General features: G+C 36.1%; 1 protein-coding gene across 2 annotated transcripts in view; it reads left to right on the top strand.

The window, feature by feature from the left end:
* Positions 1–20,605, top strand: part of LOC121304533 (WD repeat-containing protein 7-like) — a 214,009-nt gene that overhangs the window by 188,039 nt on the left and 5,365 nt on the right. For both annotated transcript variants that reach the window (XM_041235722.1, XM_041235715.1), the window contains one exon: positions 17,834–17,938. In XM_041235722.1, coding sequence (XP_041091656.1) covers positions 17,834–17,938 — 105 coding nt within the window. The remainder of the gene's footprint in view (positions 1–17,833; positions 17,939–20,605) is intronic.

Raw genomic sequence — 20,605 nt, 5'->3', positions numbered from 1 at the left:
TTAGTTTTTTTAAGTAATAAAAAAAACACACACACTCTTCTTTACTGAATATCATACTAGTCGTGGCTTGTATTGCAAACCATTATTTATTCTTTCTGTAAAAATCACTCCTGCCCGCCATGACTTGCACTGTAATTGCGTTTAGAAGCCAGTGTCGCAGTCAAAAGATTGCAAAGAAACACTACCAAGACTACCAAGTTTTATTTTTTTCCTATCATGTTATGCTTATAAATTAGGTGGTCTTTTTTGTTGAGATTTATATCCATATAAATCCTGACTGGTACCAAGGGCAGAGTATGCATTAAAACATTACCCCTGCAAATCACCAGCTGAATACAATGTTGCCTTTAAAGGTCTTTAAGTGTTGTGGGCCAAGCAGATACCTTAAGATTAAATAAAAAGGTGACATTTTTGGGTCCTTTTCTGTAATATTGATGGTGTATTGTGGGAAATAGAACAGGGTCAGTGTCCTTCCCTTGGCTGTATTGATTTGCCCTTCAGCTGTTTGTGGTACAGCGAGAAGCAAGGGCTCTGTTGTTGATTATCTACACAATGTCTGTGTGAGCATTATTGACTTAGTTGCAGCTACTGCCTGTGGCTCTCAATTTTTCACACTGTCTCCATGACAACCATAATAAAACATAGTGTCTCACCACAGGCCAACCTCAGACACCGCCAGATCTTGCTTCTGAAAAAAGTTAGAATCCCCCCTCCCCCCCCCCACCCCCCAAAAAAAAAAAAAACAGGAACACCCAGTATAGCATGTACAGAACCAACACAAATGACATCAAACGATTGTGCGTGATGATTTTATTGCCCATTTTTCATTTCCTACACCCCTTACTTACTAAATATCATCTCCTCATCAATGATATCATCTTCTTTAAAAATATGCTAAAGATTTTAATCAGCATGCCATCTCACAAGCAGAACGGTCCGTTTTCTAGAGAAGCAGTACAATTAGGGTTGAGGAGTTTGTTGCCTGGTAACCTCTGTGAACAGGACTAATTGTGCATTACCCCCAGACGACTTGCTTTATAAATATTTTAGTACCACTGTGTGGTGGGGTACACCCCGCTCGTGTGGTGGGGTACACCCAGCCCCTGTGTGTATTTTGTATTTGTTGTTTCAGGATCTAAATGTCACGGATAGCTTGTGGGTGACGTCAGACCAGGAAATAGACAGACACTGTACTGCTAGGTGAAGTGATGCTGTGCGTATTTATTGAAAACAAAACACTTTTCAAACCAAAAGGCATGTAGGCCAAAACAAAACGGACAATAATTAAAACAAGTACCTTGCTGGTGTAATTATTTTTGGTTTTTTAACTCTTACTGTCTCTCCATCTCCTTTCTCTAAACTCTGTCCCAGTCTCAACATCCCCCCCAGGAGCAGCTGCTTCACATTTTTATTACTTAATTAATTGGGAGATGGCCACATTACTCACGAGTTTTAGCTGGATGGAGGATTTTAACTACATCATGCTGTAAAACAATAATAACAAAAATTCTGTTTTAATAATTGTCTCCTCTTTAAAATATACTAAATACTTTAATCAGCTATCCCTGTGATGTAGTGCACTAAATATAATCCACCCATTTACTACCAATGTGAAATGACTGGGTGCAGCTTATGCGCTCTGTGTTAAACAAAAAAAGTTTTCCAATTGGCATATTCAGTGTAGTATTCAATGTAGTATTGACCTTGACAGTTAAATGATGAGAAAATACAATTTCAATCATTCCACATTGATAGTAAGTGTATCATATTTGGGGCCCAACTATATTGTGGCGTAAAGACTAGCACTATATTAAATAGCAGGCCTGTAAAATGTTTCAAGTTTACCAATATTAACGGGACGTGTACAAAATTAGAAAACACACCTGGTATTATTTTATTATCATATTATAAACCATTTTCTAATTTAGGAACGGTATAGAATAGCCATAAATATATGAATGAGTAATTGATATTCAGAATACCAGTTTTAATTACATACTATTGAAATTTACCCCAGATCTTTACTTTTATTTATTACTAGAGTGGGCTTCCACTAGTGAACATACAGCATATGTTTGTATTAAGATGCAATCAGTCATATACACTGAGGTAAGGCTACATGATCTGTAAGGCATTCGTGTAATCCATTTACGCCTCCCCTTATTGAAAGATCAAAAGTAATTGTGTTTAGGATGCTGAACGAATATTTTATTTTTACAATTCCAAATAATTTAAAAGCTTTAAAACAGGCAATGTTATGATAGTGGTTGACCTTTAACATTTAACACTATTAATTTACTTAAACAATATTTGCCACTGGACAGTTTTTTGGGGGTAAAAACAATTCCTGTCTCTTTAACCCTTTAAGAACCATGATTATGTCTACACGATCATACTGAAGTATAATTCTGGGCCTGTGATTGGTTAAATACCATAAAAAGGTGCTTTACTGGGCCACCATACTTTGCTGTACAGGTTGGAAACGCATATCACCCCCTGACTATTATTTATTTTTTGCTTTGTCTCTGAGAGGGCATTTCAGCATCACTCAGAGAGAAGAAATCAGAGGAACTTGTTTTTTTGTTTCTTTCTTACCTCTAAACACTAAATCCAGTGTATTAGACTAATTATATTAGAACGTGTATTCTGTCTCGTGTTTTATTATATGTACACAACATTTATAAACATCAAGAAATGAATGGATGTAAACAGATCATTTTTATGAACAAAATGCATATGTTACATTTTTATTATTGATCATAATAAATAACTTATTTTATTTATAAGTATTTATTTTGAAACAATAATCGAGTAGTGACCATTATTGCTTATAAACATGTATTATGGCATTGCAATTTTACTCATTGTGTAGAATTAATTGATATGCACACAATAATATAAACGTTTCCACGCTACAGAATTTAATTTCAAGATGGCAAGACAATTAGATGAGTCATCATAGGCAGAAATACTGGTATCTGATTCTGGTGAATCAGAATTTGCTGACAGTGATTCAGTTTATATAACAAAGGTGTTGTCAATAGTTGTTTTTTAAATAAATATTCAGTTCTAAACCATGCATTGTGCTTGTTTTTGAACAAAAGGCTCTACATTAATACAATTACTCAGGTGAAAGACTGCCTTATATGCTGCCCATATTTCAAAATATATGTAACAAAACTTTCAGGGAGTGTTGTATGGTCCTTCAGGTAGCACGATGTTTTGTGCCTTTATCTCTTTGAAAACACGAAACGGAATACATAATAATAAAAAAAGGCTAAATAGTGTTGAAAAAAAGAGAGAGGTTTTATGGTTTGTGAAGTGCTTTATAACTTTACCCAGAGTGTTCTGAAAGAAAGAACACCAATTCTAAGATGCTAGTTCTCAGTGCAACATATAGAGCACAAAAATTGAAAAATCTATCAATGTAATTATTTAATTTAATAACAACATACCACAAAATGTATATTGGAGACTCATCATGTATATTGATTCAGACACTGATTGTATTACTGGTACAGAAAGTGACTTGCTGGTTATTCATAAGTAAATAAAATTCCCTGAATCTGGTATTCAGATCATATAACATCTTTTAAGGTGCAGTACCATGGCAGGATCACTGATTCAAAAAGTAACTAGTTACAATTTTCATTCTGCTGTTGTAAAAGAATCTGTCTAAATAAATAATCTGCCTGAACCAAACGTAATTCCAGCATTCATAGTAACTGTTTGACTGGTGTGTGTTACTGTCATTGGTGAAATTCTGTTCTTGACTTCATGTTTTGTTAAATACTGTGATCCTGCCATTTCCCTTGATTCTGCTTGATGATACACTGTGTATCATGTAATAGTACGCAGGAATTTTAGAATGGGTGTACAATGTCAGCAGTAATTGAGAGCCTCAGTTTTACCTAGAGATCATCAAAATCCAGCGATTACTTACAAGAATAACACTTAAATATGGCACATATTTTGTATCTGTGGAGGCAGGGGGTCGTTTCAGAGAGATTGCATTGTGTATCAAGCTTTGTCTTAAACGAGTTATCACATTAAGTGGATTAAACTGCACTGTAAGAGAACAAGCCACTGGAGATTATAAGTAAAGATTGACCAGAAGATGAGTTTGAGAAGCAGCTTCAGTGTTAACAGTCGTCTATATTATTAGGGGCTGGGTGTGGCCTGGATACAGAAAGAATATCCTCAATCCCATCGCTATGGGGGCAAAGCTAGCCTGCAAAGCCATCTGCTGCAACTTTGATCAGGTCCTGTGAACTGCAGCATGTCACTCTTTCAACACTTAACTCCAATTACTAATTGAAGAAAATGTCCAGTGGTCACTACGCTCAAACCTTAGTCGGAGGTATTTTGAGGACCCTCAAATGTATATGCCTTTTTAATGCATTATTATTATTATTATTATTATTATTATTATTATTATTATTATTAATGAAATGATGTCTTTCTGTAAAACATCAATACTGTTAGCCCAAAATCAAATGAAATTGAATAGTTCTCTGAAGTGCAGGGCACAATTTGTTTTCTTCTGCTTCCCTTGATTCTGCTATCACTGAAAACTTGGTGGTAGATGTCCTGTTAGCTGTCTTGTACAGTGAACATACTGTAAGATACTTAAATGATCTGAACTTAACAAATCACTGTTGTAATGAAACAAAAGGCTGTTGCAATCTACTAATTGTCTTGAACAAATGGACCTTTTTTTTTTTTTTTTTTTTTTTTTTTTTAGGTCCACGACAGCTGTTTAAAAAGTCTGTCTTTTAATTAACAGTTATTTTGTTTTATTATATATTATATAATGGAGATGCTGGAATTTAAATAGAGCCTAGAGTGCTGACAGCTTTAAGTAGAATGAGCTACTAAGGTTAAATTACAGAGGTATTATTGATTTATTGCATCTGTTAAATCATTATGCAGTGGTATAATTAATGTTGGTGAAACCTGTAAAAGAAACTGGAGCATTTCCTTGGTTTTGAATGTACACTATATGTGTATATATGTGGGTGGGTGTCTGAACTGGCAGAAGGCACAGGAGTCGTTGTCCTTCCATCAACAGTCCAAAGCACCTTTGACCATTGTTCCATAGTTACATTTCTGTGTTCTTGTGCATATTTTAATGTGTTCGTCTTGTTCCCCTTTCTTAACAGAGGTATTCTTACCATGACACATCCTTTAAGTCCTGATTTCAAGAGTGACCTTTGTAGTGTTGATTTGACTGACAATGACACCTGTGCCTTATGCCAGTTCTGTTGTCAATTCAACACTTATCTTCTTTCTATTCCTTAAGGATATACTCTTCAAGTGTTGCTCTTCATTGTTAGACAGCTTTTTGGGTCTTCCAGCCCTGGATTTGTCAATTACATATGACGTTTCTCTGTATATGTTGAGCTATTTCACTCAATGTTTCTCCTTCTTTATGCAAGTCAAGGTTGTTATAATAGTAGAAACACTAGTGGAGGCTTTGAGTAAATTGCTCATAATGCATCAGAGTAGAAAAATGCAACATGTCTAAGACTTTTGCACAGGTGTGCGTGCATGTGAGTGTGTGTGCGTGCATTTGTTTATAGGAGGCTGTGTGGTCCAGTGGTTAAAGACACAGGCTTGTAACCAAGAGGTACCCGTTTCAAATCCCAGCTCAGCCACTGACTCATTGTGTGATCCGGAGAAAGTCACTTAACCTCCTTGTGCTCCGTCTTTCGGGTGAGATGTTCTTGTAAGTGACTCTGCAGCTGATGCCTAGTCTTGTATCTTGTAAAGCGCTTAATGATGGTGGTCCACTATGAAAAGCGCTATATAAAAATAAAGATTATTCTTATTTTTTTTTATATATACAGTGCCTTGCAAAAGTATTCAGACCCCTGACCAATTCTCTCATCTCATTGAATTACAAATGGTACATTGAAATTTCATTCTGTTCAATATTTTATATTAAAACACTGAAACTCAAAATCAATTATTGTAAGGAGACATCAGTTTTATGTTGGGAAATATTTTTAAGAAAAATAAAAAACTGAAATATCTTGCTTGCATAACCCTAACCCTAACCCTAACCCTAACCCTAACCCTAACCCTAACCCCAACACAATAATATTTGGCAGAGCCACCTTTCGCTGCAATAACGCTTTAAGTCTTTTGGAGTAAGTATGTACCAGCTTTGCACACAGTGTCGAAGTGATTTTGGCCCATTCTTCTTGGCAGATTTGCTCCAGGTTGTTCAGGTTGGTTGGATGACGCTTGTGGACCGCAATTTTCAAATAGTGCCACAGATTCTCAATGGGATTGAGATCAGGACTTTAACTAGGCCACTGTAGGACATTCACCTTTTTGTTCTTGAGCCACTCCAATGTTGCTTTGGCCTTGTGCTTGGGATCATTGTCCTGCTGAAAGGTGAATTTCCTCCCAAGCTTCAGTTTTTTAGCGGACTGAAGCAGATTCTCTTCAAGTATTTTCCTGTATTTTGCTCCATCCATTCTTCCTTCAATTGTAACAAGATGCCCAGTCCCTGCTGATGAGAAGCATCCCCACAGCATGATACTGCCACCACCATACTTCACTGTAGGGATGATGTGTCTTGAGGGATGGGCAGTGTTAGGTTTGCACCACAAATAGGGCTTTGAGTTTTGGCCAAATAGTTCTATCTTGGTCTCATCTGACCACAAAACCTTTTCCCACATCGCAGCTGGGTCACTCTTATGCTTTCTGGCAAACTCCAGATGTGCTTTCAGATGGTACTTTTTAAGTAATGGCTTCTTTCTTGCCACCCTCCCATACAGGCCAGTGTTAAGCAGAGCTCTTGATATGGTTGACTGGTGCACCATTACTCCACTCCCAGCCACTGAACTCTGTAGCTCCTTCAAAGTGTTTGTTGACCTCTCTGTGGCTTCTCTCACAAGTCTCCTTGTTTGAGTGCTGAGTTTTGAGGGATGGCCTTTTCTTGGCAGTGCCTGGGTGGTGTGATGCAGCTTCTACTTCCTGATTATTGATCCAACTGTGCTCACTGGGATATCCAAACACTTGGATATTATTTTGTACCCTTTCCCTAATCTATGCATTTGTATTACTTTATCTCTAACTTCTGTAGAATGCTCTTTGGTCTTCATGTTCCTTAAGATTCACAGCCTTACCAATGATCCTTCAACAGTGGGGTTTTTATCCAGAAAATGTGACAACAACTTTAATGGTTCACAGGTGAAGGCCAATGGTAAGGTAATTGTGTCCTCGTTAGGGCAATTTCTTTCATCGGTGCAAACTGGGAGCTTCCACAGCACAGGGATTGAATACTTATGCAAGCAAGATATTTCAGTTTTTTATTTTTCTTAAAAATATTTCCCCAACATAAAACCAATGTCACCTTACAATAATTGATTCTGAGTTTCAGTGTTTAAAAATAAAATATCAAACAGAACGAAATTTCAATGTACCATTTGTAATTCGGTAATATGAGAGAATTGGTCAGGGGTCTGAATACTTTTGCAAGGCATTGTGTGTGTGTGTGTATGTGTATATATATATATATATATATATATATATATATATATATATATAAATAAATATATAATACATAGTACACACACACTTAATATTGCTTTGTTAGTTTATAGAAACTGCAGTCTGAAACCCTTATGATATAAAATGAAATGTTCTAAAAATCAAGCAGTTTGAGGTTTGGTCTAGCTTTTCTACCCTGTTTTGAGGTCAAGTCTGGGCGGCTTTACAGTGAAAAGGTATGGGAAAGGTTAAATCTTACCCGCATCAGAATTGTTGAGGTTTCAGCAAAGTTCCATCTGCACAACCTGTCGACCACAATTTGATGATTATTATTGATTATTTCACAGCCTTTCAGTCACTCTCTGGCACTGCAGCTGCCGTTGATAAACAGATATGTGCTGTAGTCCAGCTAAAATAAGACTCCATCTTGATTATGGACTGAGATGAGATACTGTTATGTGATAAAGATAATTGATGGCTCGTCGTGAATGGGAAAGTAGCTCCTAGAATACCTGCTTTCACCAGTTCCTCTCTTACCACAGACATGGCCACTGGGTCTCTAGTATGATAAACAGCAGAGGCAGGGTGAAGAGATCTGTGATCATTACCATTAAATGTGTTTTTTTTTTTCCTAGGGTCTTGGTTATTTAATCAACAACTGTCAATGTGTTTATCAGAAGACATACTGCCTCCAATATGTGGCTCTCATATGTACAGTGTGGTTTAAATATTCCTATGTATTCTCTGTGGTATAGAAGTGTTTGGTAGTTGTATGTTTGGATGTGTTTGCTTGCTGTAAGCTGTGGTGATTGCTGTCTACATGCTACATGCACCGTCTCCCAGGATACTATAGGAAATAAGATGCCTTGTCTTAAGTGGTTTTCCTGGCTGAATGATTTTTGATAAATAAATGCATCAGTTTTGTAATTGTGGATGACCTGTAGGGCCATTACTGTTTTCCGGAAGTCTTTTGTGGCTGTTACCTTATATCAGGCAATTGAATAAGGAAGTGCTGAGATCAACCCCAGTTTTACATCATTCTTTATTAAGAAATGGTAAAACATGATTGTGATTGTTTAGCACTATATTGGTAAATTATGTTTTCAGGCATCACTTGTTTTATTTATTTATTTATTTGCAATATACTGACAATGGTTTGTATCTCAAAGGTATACCTTACCAAAGGAATTAGTGAGAAACAAACTTGCAGGGCTTGTGACAGTCAAACAAAATACTGCTAAACAACAATGTAGGATGTTGGCTTTAAGCAGGGCTTCAACTGGGACAGCCAAGTGGGTTAGTAAATCAGTAGTATCGTAAATCAATTTGTGATTCAGACATGTGTCTTATTTTTGTATTAAGCCACTCGGTGAGACTCTTATAAAGCGCTTTGTGATGGTGATCCACTATGAAAGGCGCTATATAAAAATAAAGGTTAAAGGTTATGATGATTTTTGCAGCTATCTGAGAATGCACTAATCTTAATATTGCCTTATTATCTTAAAATAACTCCTTAATGTACACCATTAAATACCGTATTACTTCAATTTGGCGCTGCCCTTGAATTAAACACTGGACCACACAGCCTCCTATAATGCATATACAGTGCCTACAGTAAGTATTCACCCCCCTTGGATGCTTTCACAGTTTGTTGTGCTACAACCTGAAATCTTGATGCATTTAAATTTGATTTTTCCTTTGACTTACACAACATACTCAACACTTTAAAGAGGCAAGAGAATTTTTATTGTGAAACAATAGTTAATGAAAAACTGAAATGTCTTGGCTAGATAAGTATTCACCCCACTGAGTCAATACTTGGTAAAACCACCTTTGGCAGCAATTACAGCTGTGAGTGTTTTGGTGTAAATCTCCAACTGGTTTGCACATCTAGATCGTGCAATATTCGCCCACTCTTGGCAAAATTGTTCAAGCTCTTTCAAGTTGGATTGGAGATCATTGGTGGACAGCAACCTTCAAGTCTGCCACAGATTCTCAATCGGATTCAAGTCTGGGCTTTGACTGGGCCACTCTAGGACATTCACTTTCTTGTTTTTAAGCCACTCCAGTGTCGCTTTGGCTGTGTGCTTGGGGTCATTGTCTTGCTGAAAGGTGAATCTCCGTCCCAGTCTTAGGTCTTTTGCAGACTGAAGTAGGTTTTCCTCAAGGATTTGCCTGTATTTAGCTCCATTCATTTTGCCCTCTACCCTCTCAAGCTTCCCAGTCCCTGCCGATGAAAAGCATCCCCATAGCCTGATGCTGCCACCACCATGCTTCCCAGTAGGGATGGTGTTACCTGGGTGATGTGCTGTGTTTAGTTTACGCCAGACATAACGCTTTGCATTTAGACCAAATAGTTCAATTTTTGTTTCATCGGACCACAGAATCTTTTGCCACATCTTTTTAGAGTCTCCAACATGCCTTTTTGCAAATTCCAAGCAGGATTTTACATGGGCTTTTTTGCACATTTTCAAGCAATATAATAAATATTATATAATGTAATGTTAGTATATTGAATAAGACTTACACATTTTACCATATGATTAGTACTTTAATAATAGAATAGTGTGAACGTTTAATAGTATGATTACAAACATTTTAAAATGTATGTGACATATTAATAGTATAACTGTTATACTATAATATTTACTACTATATACAATATTATACAGTCTGAGAGCAAGAACTGTGTGACAATGTGGTTGTAAGTAAGGTCATGATGTGACTGAAAAGAGTAAAAATGCACACACATTTTCATCACACAATTTGTGAGTGTGCCACTGTCACAAAGACGGCTGTAGTGGGTGATGTCAGACCAGGAACAGGAACCAGGAAATAAACAACAGAGAGGTGGAGTTGGCTGGAGTTGAGCGATTGGTTTCGCTCAGCATTTAAGGAATGAACACAACAGTAAATAAAAAGGTTGTAACAAACAAAAAACACAGGACAGGGTACTTTTGCCAAATTAAAGAGACGAACAAAACGGACTACACAGACAAGGTGAGCTGATATTTTAACTATTAACTATTATTATAACCTCCGTCTCCAATCCCGTTCTCCACTCACCGAACACACAACCCCGAGTGAGTGAAAACATGCAGCTTTTATGCAGCTGTACCGAGACTCAATTGCTAATCAAAATAATTCAATTGGAGTCGCGGTACAACTGCACGTGAATTAATAAAGTGCAATTCCCCGTGTTCACATATTATTACATTTTACTTACACGTGAAGTGCTGTGCAATCCTCTTGCTTAAATACAAATATACATTTTAAACAGTCGTGTTACACAGACCCGTTTATATCCCATGTACCAATGACTACACGCCAACATTAACACACAACATACAACACAAAATACACATAGGGGCAGGGCACTTTGCCACAGCCACTTACAACAAATAAACTTGTGTCTTTGTTTCTATTCCATCTCTGACACGAAAATGAATGAGTTTAGTCCCATGGAAAGGGATAACAGTAGCACATGAGAAATCGATGTAATCATGTTTCTACATTTTGGTTAATTTCCCAAATAACAACATTTGATGTTTCTGACCAAACTGTTAATCTCCTTTGTATGGTATACTTTTTAATGACTCTGTCTCTCAAAAAAAAAAAAAAAGATTAGGAAACAAATGTACATTCATGTACGCACATTAAACTGACTTTTTTTTTTAAATATAAATATTGTACAATGTGTATAGGTTCAGAATTAAGAATAAAGTCTATAGGATAGCGCACACATACATTATTTTTGAAAATAAAATTACTGTACATTTTAGCACCATTAAGTGCTTGTCGTGTTGGTCATGTTTGATATAATGACCATAAAGATTTCACAGTCAGTATTTTTTTAATTAAAGTATAATGAAAAAAATAAAAGCACAACAAAAAAATACAACAAATACAAAAAAATAACAATGTTCTCCTGACCATACATTAAAATTGTCATTTGAATACATGATGTCAGTGTGAGTATACAAAACAAAAAATGACTAGATTTCTACACTTCAGAATTTTACAAAAATTGCACTTCTTTCCTTAAAGACGCCCTCGTATTGACACCGCAGTCATATACCAACTTTACAATAGAGGCCGCCCTCGAATAAACGCCGCTGTCAATAAAGAAACATTAAGGGATTTTTCTCCCTCTATGGAAAAAAAAACACAGTAAACAAATAAACGTGCAACACTATGTAGATGTAACACCCCGAAGAGACGGGAGCCTCAATCTAGCACGTAAATTACTAACTAATGTACACACACATAGTAAGCATGTTTTAGTTTATGGTAGTACATTTCTTAAATAAAATGCAAGATAAACTACGCACAGAACAGCAGGCCTTCTGAAGTTCGTATAGGTGGTTTTGTTTTTAGTTCAATTGTAATTCCCGTACTCAATCCTGTACAAACAAAAACAATGTGCTTGCTACCTATGAGAAGATTTCGTTTCGGTTTCTCTTGAAGAGAAATTACAAAGAAGTAAGTTACAGTGAGAAAAAAAATAACTGAGCAGGATATATTGTAGTTTTTACAGAAATCAAACTGATATTCTGAGGTCATTTTTGGTGCAGAAAAACATCTACGTCACACTCTTGGATTCCACAGCCACACCTGCATTGCCCCACGCCTTAACAACCAATGCACATTTGTGATTCGTTGGTACAGTACTCCCCTGACTTTCCAACTCCCACCTCTAGGCTCTCGGTAACTGTCACTGATAAATGTACTGTAGTCAAAGTAGGTTAGCCACACACGCTGCTATGTACAGGTAGACTTCTGTATTAGAGAAAATAAGCAACTGCAATACTTCTATAATGTCTTAAATCATTTAATAAAATGTTGCAACACGATTTTTCAAATCGTGGTATTATTAATAAAGGTTGCCCTCGTATAAAGTCTGCCCTCTTTTAAGCACTGCAGTCATTTTGATCAATTTAAAATAAACACAGTGGCGCCAAATTGAAGTAATGGGGTATTAAAATATCTAGACAAACTCATTTAAAAAGTCATTGAATTTTAAGTAAAAATGCTAACCAATAATTTACCAATAATAAAATGAAGGCATAATCTATATGTAGATGATGTTCAAAATGTATGCTATGGCAACAGTGCCAGTGGTAATTTCTGTAGGCAACTCCTTATCTGAATCATTGTTGTACTCAGTGTCTGACATTCCACTCTTGCCCTGTGTTTTTGCCAGCCCTCAAATCCCTGTTTTTGCCATTGCTTTATTGCTGAAGTCTTTTTGGCTTGGGCAGGTGACAGTAATGGAGGGCAGAATGGTAAATGATGTATACTGTAGCTGGGAGTGTGAGCTGGACAGTGAGTTTTATGAGAAAAGCTGCAGTGTGTCTTGCTGAGTTACTTGGTGACACAGGGGTCCCAAGTTCACCCTGGGAAAAGTCTGGACAAGATCAGGTGCTAGCTGTGAGTGCTTCTTAATGAAGTGATGTTTTATTTTATGAAATACATTTCCTTAGCTGCCATGATGAGGAGAACAGTTATAAATTAGAAACACCTTCATCTTTTACCCTGTTTATTTAATTTTTTAATTCATTTTTTAATCTTTAACTAGGTCAGTAGCTTAAATTTTGGATGTGTGACAGAATTGACATGAGTGAATGTTTGAAGACGTTGTTTCTCGTAGTAAGACTAAGCCCAATCTGTTGAAAACATCAATATAGTAAACAGAAACAGATTTAGCAAGGAAGGAATCTGTAATAATAATAAGTCGTCACCATGTGATTCCAAATGTTCATACAGACACATATTGCTACAACTGCCCCATTCAGATTAAAATTATTGATCACTAAGAAATGTCTTCAAAGTGATATGGATTATGTTTGTGACTAGGTGTGACTGACTGGTGTATGAACAGTCTTTAGTGAAAGCAACTTTCCTTAAGGTGTGTATGTGTGAGTATTTTGAATACCAACAAGCAGAAAATAAGTAGCACTGTTATTTAATAATTATCTTCAATTAATGTTGATATGATACTAGCAGGTGGTATAGTCATATGAGCAAAAGAGATATGATAACAAAAATGATCATTCATACATACAGAAAGTAACTGAGCTAGATGTTCAGATTAACTTGACCCTGCTTGACCTGAATAAAAGCACATTAGCCCTGGTGCTTTAAGTCTTGCTGCTGTCTATCACCTGTGATTTCACATAGCCCCTCAGCACTGCTGGAGGGAGGGTAGAAGTGGAGCATCTATAATTTGCCCCTCAGCGTTTGCCTGTCAGAATGTGGAATTTGCAGCTTCATTGTTATAAAGTAGACTGATTTTTTTTTTGTTTTTTGTTTTTTATTCAGAAACCCCAAGCCTTAGATAAAAATGTGGTCAAATAAAAAAAAGTTGTTAGATGAGGAAAATAAATTGGCTGTTAATCACCTTAAACAGCCATCATCATAACCCTCATGGCTTGTCCACGACGATCAGATTCTGTTATCCAACAATATCTTCCTCTACTATCATACAAAAAGTATTAAAAGCTAACGTGAAATACTGAAACTCTCACCTTTACGCTGCCGTATTGAGGTCATATGATCGGTCTGGTTTCCGGATTATAAGGATCATACACTGTGATATAATGATTCCCTTTGTGCAGTATTTTTACGAAGCTGCCACCACTGAAGCTGTCCCTGAGACCATTTGACTGCCTCCCTAAAGCTCACAAAGACACCAATGTTATATTCAAACAATGAAGCATGTAAATACCTTCCTAATCAAAATAAAAAGCCTCATCATAAAAGAAAACATCCACAGAATCAAGGAGGGAGTGCACATTTTGTCACAGTGCGTAAAAAGATTTGGCCTCCTGCAAGAAAATATTCTTCTGTACAATATCACATCTTTCACTGGCTGATTATGAGGCCTTACTGTAAGCGAAGTGAAATAATTCAATAGAGTGCCGTAATAGGGATAGCCACACCAGTAATTGGAAACACGGAGCACAGTGTCTCTATTTATAGACTATAATAAGCAGGAGGCCTCTAGTGATCTGGCCTGAGCACAGGCAAAGCTATTGGGAGCAAGCGACAGATAGCTTGGAGGAGATTGCTGGAGAATGAAAATGTTAATTATTACTGGTACCTGTGTATACAAACATGTCAGTAGGTGGAAATGCATAACCCAAAGTTTTAGGTATAGGTATAAAATAAAAAAAACAACTGTTTGTAATTTATTTATTTATTTATTTTTTTTTATAATGTACCCTATTGAAAGGGTTTTTTTATTCATATTCCATGTTTTTTACTCGTCTGTAATACAGTATTAATTAAACACCAGGAAGCAAACTGATAATTCAAAATGAGTAGGCTCTTGCACAGTTTTATTTGTGAAAGGCTAATGTTGGCAGAGTGAGGAATTCATCCTTTAATTAAAACAAGCCCTATCTTGCATTATTTCTAATGCACCTAGCTTCCTGTTTTATAGGATTATATGTTATTGATTATGAAGGCAGGAAGTGCTTAGCTACCAATGCGTTTCCTATTTGTGAAGTCCCATACCTAGCAATAGACCTTATTTTGGTATTTTCTCAGGAAGTTTTGTAGCAGACAGTATGACAGCTAATATGAGATTTTGTCAAGATGTTAACAGAAAATGCAATTGTAATCAAACAAATACGCACACGAAAAAAATAGTAGTGTCTGGGTAAAAAGATTTAAAGGGCCAGGTTGTCGGCGGGATTTTTAACATGGGGCGGACCCTATAGCGTTCATTTCAGTGTTTTTAGATAAATTCGTTTTTTAGAATAAGGTGATTTAATCACAATATATAGTTAAATTACCTGAATACAGTGTCTATTAAAAATCTTAAAACATGTCAACCCACTGAGATGTAGGATCTTCTTCACAATTGTGTTTTCATAACAAAGTGGCTATGAACATAGGTCATTTTCTGTAATTGCACTTAAAATCAAAGCATGTAGTCGAAGTACTATACTATGCACAGTCATGCAAAGCATTTGCTAGAGAACAAAGAATTTTATTTTATGATGAGCATTTCAATTTTGATTCGATTCTCTATTATTTATTGTCTTTAAGGAAAAGGTATATTTCGAATATGAGCTGTCATACACATTCTTAAGCAATTTGCAGTGACGTAGTTACTTTCACATCCATGATTAATTGATGCCAACTACGTTTTTAAGATCATCTAACTTGCATTTGTCTCACGTTAGGCAAAATTTCAACAAATGAAATTAACAAATGTGAGTTGTGTTCAATGAAAATCCATCTATACTAAACTAGATGACACATCAGCTCTTGTATTTTAACCATTATTTGAAAGAAAAACACATGGGGCACTACACCTTTAAACTCACCAGGCGTGTAAGTCTTCAAATCTCCCGCAGTATTGGAAACAGACCTTTATTATAAACAGTAATACTTGGATGGCCACATCTGTCAGTTAATTTAGTATGACTGGCTAGAATTCAGAAAAGAAGGTGTTTTATTTGAAACAACTTTATTTTATTTTTATGTCTCCTGTAGGAAGTGGAAGTGAATCGCAGTGAGGGGATCTCAGCAGGGAAGCGCTTTACAAATGAGAGGCAGATATTGACTTACAGCCAGCGTGCAGTTTTAGTGATAAATGTATTTTCATATACTGCCTCTCAAGGTCACTTCATGCTTCCAGCATGTGCCAGGCATCCACAAAAATCCAGTATTATTCCCTGAATTTTATATATATATATATATATATATATATATATATATATATATATATATATATATATATATATATATATATATATATATATGATTCATTCTTAACAGGGGGTAAGCTATGTGTATCAAAAAACATGGTTAATCCCAGTTTTTTTTTGTTTTGTTTTTTGTGACTGTCAGTAGAAGTTTAAGCTGAGATTTCTTTTTTGTTGATTTACAACATGTCTGTTATTCTTTTGACCAGAAAACATAGTTTAATATCAAGTGAAAGATCTGGTAGACTTTGGCATTTATTCAACAGGATCCTGGTACCCATGTTCCTATTGTGTTATATCATGGTTTAGTTGTTTGCTAATTGATTCCAAAGTCCACAAGCTAACATCACAAATTTACAGTAACAGCAGCAGTAATAAAAATGAATCTGGTTATTGTTAGTCTTGCCCCCCTTACAAGCCTGTGTGGCATGCTATGGTATGTGGAAGTTAATTGTTCTGACCATGCCCGTGGCTAAAATTAGCTTATTACATTAACTAATCGTGTACTGATATTGTACTTTTCACTTGAGCACTGTCACAAACTTTGCAAGATAAGCAGAGGACAGGCTGACAGAATAATTAAAGGTATATTGATATTTTAAAGATAGAATGAGATAGAAACAGTGTTATTTTCTATCTTTTTGACAGGCTTGTTTCATTGTCATAAACTAATTACCCATATAAGGTTATAATCAGCGTTCCCTCTAAGACTAACGTGCAAATTTTTCACAATAACTGGCAACATTTGCACTCAGTTTACTACCTTTCGCAAGTTGTTATCATAAATATCAACCTTTAATCATTTTGAGAGCATTCTTGCAAAGCATTATCATAAGCATATTTGTAAAAATGCACCAGTTTCCTATCTTATTCTTGGTCAGTGAAATAAAGGGGGAGGAGGGTGGGGGGGGTCTGTTCTAATACATTCTTATGAGATATGTGAGTATATCAGAGATTTGCTCATTTTGTGTTATAAAATAAACCTTTAGCGGCATTTGTACAGTGCTTGCAGAGGTGATTCTGGATTCTGAGTATTGTTTATGCTGGTAGATTTAATAGGCCTGTGTGAGTTCTGGCTCTCAGTTCACATTGTAATGCAATTTGTGTTATATTGGCTAATTAAATGAGTGTCACTAAGTTGTACACACAGAGGCAGAAGTATGGTGGTATTCTGTACTTATGTGCCTTATTTTTGTTACAGTATTGTGATCTGTGGTCTGTTTTAAGTGTCAATCAAATATAAAAAGCTCTACTGAAGTACATTAATGGAATGTGATGAGAACCATTGATCTGCGTGTATAATAAGTGTTCTAAAAATAACTACTTTAGGGAGGTATTTCTTTGGAAGTTTGAACCAGATGTTTTATTGGTGACTGCATTGCAGAGGTGGTGTGGTTCTTTAAACTGTCTGAAAGCGCACTAATTGTATGTGTCTTCTCTTAGCACTTTTAAGTAAATATTATCCTTGTTAACATGAATATACCTGTGTTGCATTCTCCTTAAAAAAGGTAATGTTTTCCTAATTGTGTCCTTATTAGGTCCAAGTGAGTACTTACAGTGTAGAAGCACACTGTTGATTAACTGAACTAACACCCTTTCACTCCTCCTTCCAGACGATCCATGGTCATAAGGGACCCATAACAGCAGTGTCATTTGCTACAGATGGGCGGTACCTAGCTACGTATTCAAATGCTGACAGTCATATTTCCTTCTGGCAGGTAAGAAGTTAACAATATATCTAAATACACACACACAGATGAACCCAGTTTATGTCATGATTGTCGTGCAGGCATGATTCGTGGTATAAAGCAGGTCATGATATAAACCGGGTTTCACGTTTGCCTATGACAGCACATTACGAGTGCGACAAAAAAAGAAAGAAAAGTAACGGTGAATTAAAGAGCAGTGTTTTAATACTGTACATTTAGTCGTTCTTTACATTTAAACAAATGCATATAGTTTACTACAGGACACGTTTTGTATCAATAACTGGAAAGACACAGTTTGTGTCATTTTCTAAAGAAAGGCATGAATTGTCGACTAATGTGATCTTATCAAGTAGGCTGCACAAAATGTCAGTTTATCAACCAAGGTGATTATTATTTGTTAATTGCGTTGGAAATTAATTATGTCCTGTGGTTACTTAGTAAAGCTTGGCCACTCGGCATTTTTTCAGGCTGCACAAAATGCATCTTAAAAAACTTTATTATTCCCAGGTTTAACAGTTCATTTTGAAACTCCAAAGAAGCGGAAATCTTATACCGTCAGTTTTGTTTAATGTGCACGTGCTGTTTACCAGGAATACAAGCCTGTCATCCTGCTCTGGATCCAAGGCAGCATGCTTTTTGTTTACATCAAACTTACGCGCACTTACCCAGCATTCTTGGTAGGGTGGGACTAGCAAATCAGACGCTAATTAACACGAGTAGGAAAAGAAGAGCAAGCCCACTGCTTGTCTCTGGCAGAAATACTGTAACTAGCAAGGCAGGGCGTTCGATGCCGTTTTGTTGATAAACTTAAATAATGTTACTAAATATGCGTGTTACAAAAATGCCATTATTGAATCGATTTTCCAGTATTTATATCAATGTATATAATGAGGAATGGAATCAATTGAAAAATAGATTTTCAATTTAATCGTAGCAGTCCTAGTACGTGCACTCTGATGGGATAAAAATGAATTCTTGGTAACTCATTTTTGTATTGCAGTGACATATACTAAAAACTGCAAGCGGTACCAGTGTATTTCAGAAAGTATCTCCACACAAAGACACAGTGCACTAACACTGGGCCAAGCATATACTAATTGCAGTCAGTGCAATTGATATTTTTGGACCACAGTGTAACTTTTCTTGCTCTGCACACAAAGACACAGTGCACTAACACTGGGCCAAGCATATACTAATTGCAGTCAGTGCAATTGATATTTTTGGCTACTGTAGTGATCTTCTTTAAAAAAAAAAAAAAAAAAAGAATGCCTAAAATCATTCAGGCTCATCGGATAAAAAGGCTGTGGACTTCATTTATAGCAAATGCCCATTCACAGTAGGGTTTTTTTTTTTTTTCCGTGTGGATCTCATTGCAGAATGTCATGGATTAAAACCCTAGCTTTTGTTCCCAAATAGCATGGACACTCCCAGTACTGAACATTACTTAAGTTCCAGAAAGTCTTAGATAGCGTTGTTCATCACTCCATATTGTACTGAAGCCATTGAAACCGACCATTAATAACAGTATGTGCCCTTTGAGTCTTCAGCTGTCCCAGAAAGCAAAAATGTCCACTTTAGGCAAATGGTAGATTTATATAAGAGCACCTGGTACAGCTACAGATTCTTTATGATAAAAGAAAGGGTCCCTTCTGCCAAACCCGTTCTGTTTTTAAGATGGATAACATAATACATTTCGTATGGGAATATAGTAAAGCTAAAGTGCTATTTATAAAAAATGCACCTTTTTTCTTTACATGACTCCTTTCCAGTGACCTTAAGATGGAGTGATATCTCCTCCTCCTGCATTGTATTCTGCACTCTGTATGTAGGAAAATCAGTCACATTAGTCATCTTAAAAGGGTTATTACTCAAGATGATTTAAATTGTGAAAATGTCAGCCATGCTGGAACACTCCCTGCTAGAGATGCTGTGATTTACAGTCTCTGACACTTATTTTGCCGCTGAGCCAGCCTACAAAAGGTAATCGCAACTGCTGCATGTTTTAACACTACAACAATGCAGGCATTGTATTATTAATTACAGTGTTTACTGTTTTTACCCCTTATATGGTCCACAGGTCCACGTGCAATTAATGCAATTATATATATATATATATATATATATATATATATATATATATATATATATATATATATATATATATATATATATATATATATAAGTGTACTCCACAATGCTTTCAAATTAGACTTTACATGTATAATCTACACAAACTACTGCACATTGATAAAGTTAAAAAATGAACATAGAATATAAATAAGTAAGATTTACAGAGAAAAACAGATTAATCTCAGTTGCATAAGTATTCAACCCCTTTGCTACTGCAGCCCTAATTCAGCTCAGGTGCAGATTATTTATTTGAAAGGTCACAAAATTTGTGAAATGGCTTCAGCCTATGAGTACTCAAAGTGGTTTAACTTGTAGATAATTTTCCTCAGGTATATAAAGAATTTCAAGCTGCAACTCACGTAGTGATCCAACAAAGCAACCATGAAGACCAAGGTGCTTTCGAAACAAGTCAGGGATGCAGTGGTAAGAGGCACAAAGCAGGAGAAGGGTACAAGAACATTTCAAAGGTCTCTCAGCACAGTGAAGTCCATAATTAAAAAGTGGAAGATGCATCATACCACCCAGACACTACCCAGATCAGATCGC

This window comes from Polyodon spathula, chromosome 2 (genome assembly GCF_017654505.1).
Source record: "Polyodon spathula isolate WHYD16114869_AA chromosome 2, ASM1765450v1, whole genome shotgun sequence".
NCBI classification, from domain to species: Eukaryota; Metazoa; Chordata; class Actinopteri; order Acipenseriformes; family Polyodontidae; genus Polyodon; species Polyodon spathula.
The sequence above is the reverse complement of the archived record's forward strand: the minus strand, read 5'-3'. Positions and strand labels throughout refer to the sequence as shown.